The sequence below is a fragment of the Scardinius erythrophthalmus genome (genome assembly GCF_964197995.2).
Source record: "Scardinius erythrophthalmus genome assembly, chromosome: 25".
In the NCBI taxonomy this organism is placed as follows: Eukaryota; Metazoa; Chordata; class Actinopteri; order Cypriniformes; family Leuciscidae; genus Scardinius; species Scardinius erythrophthalmus.
The window spans coordinates 5,066,704-5,075,033 of record NC_138245.1 but is presented as its reverse complement, the minus strand read 5'-3'; the positions used below and the strand labels follow the sequence as shown (position 1 = coordinate 5,075,033).

General features: G+C 37.3%; 1 protein-coding gene across 3 annotated transcripts; it reads right to left on the bottom strand.

Moving 5' to 3' along the window:
- Positions 1 to 138: 138 nt before the first annotated feature.
- On the bottom strand, positions 139 to 5,020 carry LOC308685795 (uncharacterized protein). 3 transcript variants are annotated; one of them, XM_081357795.1, is made up of 5 exons: positions 4,746 to 5,020; positions 2,466 to 2,649; positions 2,225 to 2,338; positions 1,776 to 1,972; positions 139 to 926 (listed from the first exon to the last, which is right to left on the bottom strand). In XM_081357795.1, the coding sequence occupies exons 2-5, from the start codon at positions 2,575 to 2,577 to the stop codon at positions 753 to 755; spliced, it is 597 nt and encodes a 198-aa protein (XP_081213921.1). In that variant the 5' UTR covers positions 2,578 to 2,649; positions 4,746 to 5,020; the 3' UTR covers positions 139 to 752. The 3 variants fall into 3 exon arrangements, with proteins under 3 accessions (XP_081213921.1, XP_081213923.1, XP_081213922.1); XM_081357797.1 differs by lacking the exon at positions 4,746 to 5,020 and adding an exon at positions 4,538 to 4,622 and having other exon boundaries at positions 2,466 to 2,577; XM_081357796.1 differs by lacking the exon at positions 4,746 to 5,020 and adding an exon at positions 4,538 to 4,620.
- Positions 5,021 to 8,330: the final 3,310 nt, after the last annotated feature.

The following is an 8,330-nucleotide window of genomic DNA, read 5'->3' as shown; positions in this document are numbered from 1 at the left end:
AGTTCTGAGAACATTCCCTGTTTGCTGGGATACCACTGATTTACATGTAGCCTAAACATAATGATAATCTAATGAGGTTTCACAGCATTCATGCCGCCTGTTGGTATGATCCATTAATGCCCCACAAAACATAATTTTATAGTGTATTTAATCTTTAATTGATAGACAGCACTATTCACTATCATGCGCTATAGGGTAGTGAAAATACAGCATTTGGGTAAAAACAGTAAATTCAATTTTAAAAAAAGAAAGAAAGAAAGATATATTTCTATTTGTACAAAACAAATACTTTTCTGTGATGGAACCATATAATTAGGACAGGAGATGAATCATCATGTGATAAACAAATATGTGCATGTGTAACATTTTTGTTGTTCTTCCTGCTTTATCATATTCCCCCCAGTTTCACAGATAAGGCTTAAACTAGTCCCAGACTAAAATGCATCTATGAGCTGTTTTAACTGAAAGCATCTTGCAGTGATTTATCTTAAAATATGCCATTGTTTTGTCTCAAGATTCACACCAGTAATGTTTTTTAAGGCACTTTCATAAAAGCTACTTAAATGTCCTATTTGAATGAAGGCTTAATCTAAACCCTGTCTGTGAAACCAGGCCATTATGTATTTGCACTACATCTTTGTATGCATTACAATTTATTAAAAAGAAATCTTGACCATCACTGACCTAACCTTAAATATTTTCAAAATCCACTTTTATTTTCTAGTGAATTTGATTCCCAGAACTGCTTTTCTTCAGGTCATGTGTGTAGTGAGGTGACGCAGAAACTCTCCACGGGTGCCTGTGTGTCCCGGAAACACAGCGTGACAGAACTCACACACCTGCGACTGCAGCGTCATTCCAGACATGAACAGCCCTCCCGCTTGACTGACCAACTCGCTGTCCAGAAAGGAGGATGACCAGGGCCTCTGTGGGACAGACAAACACTCTTTTCACACACATCAGATTGTAAACTCTTAGGGCGCTTCTCAAATGGATGGCTGTGTCCTTCTTAGTCTAGTCCTTGTCAGCATTAAACCCTAGAATGAGACCGTCTAGTAAGTGAGTGTGACTATCCCTTAAAAGTCATCTTTGATCACCAAAATGAACAAAAAATGTCACATTATGTCTGTGTGGTGGTTTTAATGTGATTTAAGACAAACCACGAGTAAATTCATAAGTCGACACCATTGCTGAGTGTTTTCTCCTTAAAACTGCAGTGAACCAAAGACAGTCAACGAGTGGATCTCTGAGCTGAGTGAGTGAGTGGAGGCGTGGCTCATTTGCATATTCATAGAACCGCGTATACTAAATGAGGCAAGGGTGTCGAGTTACATTCAAGATAATTTAAGGCATAAAGATTTTTTTTTTTTTTTAAGGAGAAAACGTTTAAATGCGCCATTTTGGTGATCAAAGATGAGTTTTAAGGGATAAAATTATTGACTACAGGGGGACTTTAAATTCTTGCATAATTCGTTTATGGGGGTAACTTACATTTTTTGTCTAGTTTAGTTTACAAGCTGTTTAATTAATAGAATTTCATTAAAAAATTAAACCAAATCCATAATATGTCTTATTAACCACTGGTTCTATATATGAAGCGTCTGACAGAAGGCTTTCAAGGTTCTATATAGAGTGTAGAAAGAGGTTTAGCAGGAGGTGAGGTCAGAAGGACTAGACACAATAAATTAAAAGTCATTCTTCAAGTTTAGGAGCTTAAAACTGAAAAGAAACCCGGAAGTGAACCAAAGCTAACTAAAAACAGCTATGATACAAACCCGCAGCCGTTGTGAAGTCTGGTTAGCATAATAATGTTGCTCAACTTTCCTCAGGTCATCCCAGGCACTGGTTTCAGCCGTCTTTATGGGATTATGGAAAACCACATTATCGTGGCTACCTCGTTTCTGATCGGACACGTCCAGGTTAAGAAGCAGTTGGTCTAGTCCTCTATCAATGTGACTGAGATCATGAGCAGCTGAAAAACAAACACATAAACAGCAGAATGAAAAAACTTGCGCTCAAAAGATTTACAAAAGTAAGTAATATCAATGGTACACTGACAACTTTCACTCAGAAACTGCTTGTAAATTTCAGTTATTTACAATGAAACGGCTTGTAACACTGAATTAAAAATGACATTTTAAAGTAGTATTTTCTTCTAATCTTTGTTGTATTTTAAAACTATTTACATCAGTGTAGAATAACTTTCATAATGAGAATCCTGTACTTTGAGGATTTAGTATGCGTGTTTCAGTGGGATGTCTCCGAGATTCATGGGATTCTGCAGGATGGGGTTCGCGTCCCGTCTCTTTCGCTGTACACTGGCACAGGTTGGCCGACTCTGAAAGTGAACATCAGTGCCATTTAAATAATTTATCATAATCTCTACAATCATTTAATACATTAAGATATTAATAATACATGAAGTAGTGAAAATTGGTATTGAAAGTTTATTTGAGTCCCATGACCTTGTTGTCGTTGCACTGTGTCAGAGAGATGTTGTAGCATTGCTGCTTGTTTTAAGCAGAGAGACTGGAGACGGACAAACTCCTGATACAGCGCTGTATACGCCTCCTCCATCTTTATGAGTGGAGGAAATTAAAAATAAAACTTATTGGAAAGTCTTCAAGCTTGCAGTCTTGTAGTCAACTTCTGTATAGTAAGAAATGGAGAAAGAGAGAGAGATTACAAACGTACTTTTCATTGACCAAAATGGATCAAATTCACTCAATGTCATTAAAAAGCCTATTTACAGCTTATGATATTTTTTTCCAGCAAAATTTAACAGCAAAAATGCAGTGCATTTAAAAGTAACTTTATACTTTTTTTTTTTTTTACTATATACTATAATAAAATTAAGGCTGCTCTGTCCCTGCTAAAACTTCTGTGTAAAGTCATAATGCTGCATAAAAGCCAGATTAAATTATGCCTGCTCTGATCCATCTCAGACCCTAGAATCAAATTATACAGTAGTAATTGCTGTGTAAATGCAACTATGCCACCTCTGAGCAGCATTAAAGTCAGCATGAAACTGAAGTTGCGAATCTGCGATAGTCTTTTCTTTTCAATTGCGACGTATATCTGATTGAAACAGTGTCATGACGAATTGGGTCCTCCCTCGAAATCAGTTAATGATTATACTAAGCACGTACAAACAATATTAATTTTAAATATGTGTAACTTATATATAGTGCATAATAGCCTAAAACAAAATGAAAATTTCTTTCACTTGATAAAACTGCAAGTTAATAAATAAATAATAATATTAATAGCCTATTAAGTGAATAAATTAACATGATTTACATTCTTTTTAAAACTGAAATATTTGGAAATTTAACACATAATTACATTGTGAAATGAATACATGTAGAGTAAGTACAAATGCGTGTATAAACTAAGCTATCAGGCTAATCGGGTATCTGTATGCTATGCTAGTACATAAACTAATTAATACAACCATTAATGGTCATTATAACGTTAATTCAAACAGCATTTATTATAACATGATTTTGTAGGAATTGTAAACGGGCAAGTGCCTATTCAAAGTAATTTGAGCCAATGGGATCGCTTGGGGTCCGAGACCCAATTTGCGAATAGGACCTGATTCGTCGTCACAATGGCTTCTGGAACAAGAACAAATTTTTAAGTTAAGTTAACCACTTCATTAACCCCACAAGGGGAAGTTATGGGCGTGGCTTGATTCTGTCCATGGGGAATTGATTGGATGTTTGTGGTTTGCGATTGGTGGATCTCATGTGAGTGACAGGTTGCCCCGTCCTCACGCCAGTAAACACATCATCAGAGAAGAGATGTTTCTGCAAGATGGAGGGGAAGTTATTTTGATTTTAGATTTCGAGGCACATGAATTTAAAACAAACAATAATTTACAAATAAATACTGCAGAATTCCATAAAAATTGCCCATTTTGATCTCATTGATTATGACTTTAAACAATCTGTGTAGTAGACACCTAATTACTGCTTCAGAAGCCACATTTATAATGAATATTTGGGAAATAAAGTTTTTTTTTGTTTTTGGTTATGACTCAAAAAAGCATTGGTACCCGCCTTAGAACAGATTAGCTTCGACAAACAGGGAAGTAAACACAACAGATTCTGGGTGCCACAAAAAAAGTTGCTGTTTATTTTACCATCGGGAACTAGAGGGGAGACAAGTTAGTTGTTACAGGTCATAAACTGGGTGCTGTCACAAAATTATAACATCTGAATATTTTTGCCCTCTTGATTGACATAAAAAAAAAAACTTGGTTGTCTGGGTGAGAACAACTTTTCAGTTTTCCCTTCACAGCGATAAGAATCAGAATCTTTACAGAGCTTCTCAGAGATGGCGACAGCTTCGAAGTCAAAGGTATTTTCTGACCGAGGTGACATTATTCTTATTGGACATTTCAGTTAACCGATAGTTAGCTAGGTTAACAACCATGGGTAAACCTCAAACCATCAAAATCATCCGCAGTGTTCCTCCGGCTACTTCAACCACAGGTGTCAACCGAAAGCACAACAAATACAGAGCAGCCTACCTTTGTTTGTACCACCAGATATTCAAGAATAAATCTGTAGCAAACAATAGCAACACGTTTCTACATTGCATTGATGTGGCCACAGAATGAAAGCATAAAGAGGAAGAACAGATTTGCATAATAGTAGCCTATACATAATCTACGTGCTTACTGATATCCAGACATTCGTAATCAAATCGATACAATGGAAGATATATATATATTTTACGTTTGTCACTCAGATGACCGTGCGATGAAGAAGAGTCCGTATATGCAGTCCAGAGTAAACTTTACAAATTTAAGAAAACAGTAAGTTGGCTATCAGGAAATCCAAAACAGGAACTCGAGCAGGATCCTCCTCCCGGGTCAGTTAAAGTGACCCAGCACAGAATCATCGCATTATCTCTTATCACGTCTGTTCTCGAGTAAACTGTCCACACTGGATGTGTTATCATGGGAGCATAGTGTTGTGCGTGTTACAGGGCTACTGGTGTGTACTGTACTGTGTGTAATTTTTTTTGTTAAAGGTGACATGAACTGCATTGTTTTATTGTTTTAGAATGTTTCCTGAGGTGCACTTATAATGTTAGTATGATTTTTACATACATTTTTGGTTAATTTTTCCTACCCTGATTTTAGCCTCTGATTTAAAGGGGCGTGTCTGCTGTGAGACTTCAGTGTAAACGCCCACTGCTGTGATTGGCTGACATCTTTGCATATAAAATAGTTAAAGGTATAGCGGAGGATTTTCTTTTTCCGGGTGGGTAGTGTAAACCAGGGGTTTTCAAAGTGGGGGCCGCCAGGGGGCGCCAGGGGGGCCGCAGCAAGTTGGGGAAAAAAGCGGAAAAAAGTAAAAAAAATATATATTTATAAAAAATATTAAATATTTGCTAATATGAGTATTGTTATGAAATAACATTATAATAATTTGTTGCATAGCCTATCTTAACACTATACTTTTAATGTTAATATTTTAGAGATGAACTGATTGATCGGCTAGTGACAAGAATTGGCCGATTTTCACGTGATTTTCAGTCTGACATATGCCGATTCAAATGCACTCGGGCGCCGCATGAATAACATGATCGCGCAACATCAGCATCACACATGCACACAGAACGCACATGTAGGAAACATTGTGAATTACGGTCGTTTCAGACCGCGAGCGGCGCGCGAGCAGCGCGATTTTTTTTCCGGCGTGCACTCACTGAGAGTGCATTCACACCGCGAGCAGGAGCAGCGCGTGAGCGTCAAGCAGGAGCGTCGCGTGAGCAGCAGTGAAGCGGAGGGTTTCGGCGCCGAGTCTATTTTTGCTGCGCTGCTCACGCTCAATTAAAGTGAAGGCACACTTTTGATGGACAAAATAAATATGATTTCACACAAAAAGTACCTAAAATGCACATATTGCATGTATAGTGTGTTTGAACAAGAACTGGAGTAGGATTTTTGCCTTCATTTTCTTTTCTGACATAGCCTACTAAAGAAAATGAAGACAAAAATATTTATAGAAAATGTATTAATTTAAACTTGTTTTTATTAATCAGTTTGGGTAAAAGTGGTGTTTTATTATATATAGGCTATATTGGGGCTGGAGGAATTAACGCGTTAATCTTTGCGATTAATTTGAAATGTTTAACGCGTTAAAAAAATAACGCATTTAACGCAGCACTTTTTTTTTTTGCCTCGTTTTAATGATTTCCTGTTGCGGCTGCTATTAAAAAGCCGAAAATATGTGGATCGGGTTTCATTCTCGAGCAGCTTTAATGAGCGGGTCTTTTCCGCTCCGTGTGCGCCGCCGCACTCTCCGTTCCGTGTGTGTGTGTGTGTGTCGGCCATAGGTGTCGGCGCGCTGCGCGTTCTGCTCTGTCGTTCACGGCCCAAACGCTCCAATCATGTACCGATCACGCACTGGAAAAGCAAGTCCGCTCAAATAAGGTGAAATTTCTCTCTAGACTTCTGTTTGCTGCGCTGTTATTCATGCTGGGCAACAATGTTAAAGGGATAGCTCACCCAAAAATGAAAATTCTGTCATTTACTCTCCCTCAAGTTGTTCCAAACCTGTATGATTTCCTTTCTTCTGCTAAACACAAAAGAAGATATTTTAAAGAAGGTTTGTAACTAAACAGTTGCTGGTCCCCATGACCATAGTATTTTTTTTTCCTATATGGAAGTCAATGGGGTCCATCAGTCGTTTGGTTACCGACTTTCTTCAAAATATCTTCTTTTGTGTTCAGCAGAAGAAAGAAAGTCATAAAGGTTTGGAACAACTTGAGGAAGAGTAAATGAGGACAGAATTTTTAATTTTTGGGTGAACTATTCCTTTAAAATGACCTGCTCTGATCACATGCTATGTGTAATAATAGCTTTTTTAGGACTATAGTTTATTTTTATAATTAGTAAAAAAAAAAAAAAATTGAAAAAAAAATCTTAAATTGATTATGTTGATTGATTATTGAAAAAGAATAATACATTGATATATTGATGTTTAATATTATTTTAATATAGGGCTATTTTCTGTTCCTTTTTTCTGGTGATTCTAAGTTTTAATTATTGATGATTACAAGCTTGGAGGAAATGCAATTAATTGCAATTAATTACAGCAAATTGTGCAAGTAATTAGTTAATTTTTTCTAATCGATTCCCAGCCCTAATATATATATATATATATCTGATGTTCACCTAGATGTTTTATTTATTTATTTCTACACGTGCCGTAGTATTGTCGATGGGTTCAATAACACATCCTGCAAAAGGGGGGCCTTGGCCAGAACCTAGTGGTATTTGGGGGGCCTTGGCATGGAAAAGTTTGGGAACCCCTGGTGTAAACTATTGGTCCACCTAAGTGTCAATCATTCTGGTGATATGTTTACGTAAGGCCGTCGTACGTGCTCGTCCCTTAGTTTTCGCTTTCTGCGCATGCGCACTTTCAGGTGTTTATGTGTGGTGAGCTAGAGCTAAGCCATTCATTGAAGCTCACCGTTTCACCGGGTCCTTTGAAAATGTCTGAGGGTTGCAAGAGAAAAAGTTTGTACGAACTGTATGAGAAGAAGAGAAAGGCCTCAGAAGAGAGAAACAAGATCAGAGTGTTTTTGGGAGATTGTTTCACACGATGGCGTGCGCTGAAAACACAGGTTGGGCTTGCCACTGATGCCTCAGTCGCGAAGTTTATACTCGACAGGTAAAGTTTGGAGAAAAGTGGAGAGGGCGGTTCTTATCTAAAATTCGGAAAGATCCTCCGCTATACCTTTAAGTATTACATTATGGAACTCTCTTGCAAACTTTAACCACATTTTTACTTTTACAGCTGTCAAGGTAAACTAATCGTAATTAAGCTTGATTGATGAATATTTTCTTGTTCAAAAAGGATAGAGGATTCGACCTGAATCCAACCTCAAACCCAAAACTTTTTTGCCAGCCGAATCCCTTAGACATAAAATATGAACCCCCTGAGATTTGAAGTTAATATTTCAATAATTTTAAAAACATTGAGCACAACACATTTACATATTCACGCTTCTCTGATATTTTTAAATAGTCACATGACAAGCAAGTAAATAGATTTAAATAAATATTTGATATTTTTTAATAAGTGTTTTATTTTGACATTGTAGCTGGACTTTTTAGTTATGATGCCTTGGTTTTCTTTTAAAAATGTCACATGATCCTTCAGAAATGAACAGGTGTGTTCGACTAGAAGTGCCGCTGTGCAGACTGATTGGTGTATGACATAATCAAAGTACCAAAAGAGCGATTCAAAAGCATTACAGGGGAGCCGCCTGCTCTCTAATTGTTCTCGCCCCGGAGCAAATGCCCC

Excerpts from the sequence above, each read along its gene's own strand:
- LOC308685795 (XM_081357795.1), bottom strand. The coding sequence starts at position 2,577 with ATGGAGGAGGCGTATACAGCGCTGTATCAGGAGTTTGTCCGTCTCCAG. Across the intron at positions 2,339-2,465 it reads CACAGTGCAACGACAACAAG|AGTCGGCCAACCTGTGCCAG; the intron begins GTCATGGGACTC and ends GTTCACTTTCAG. Across the intron at positions 927-1,775 it reads AGACTTCACAACGGCTGCGG|AGGCCCTGGTCATCCTCCTT; the intron begins GTTTGTATCATA and ends TCTGTCCCACAG.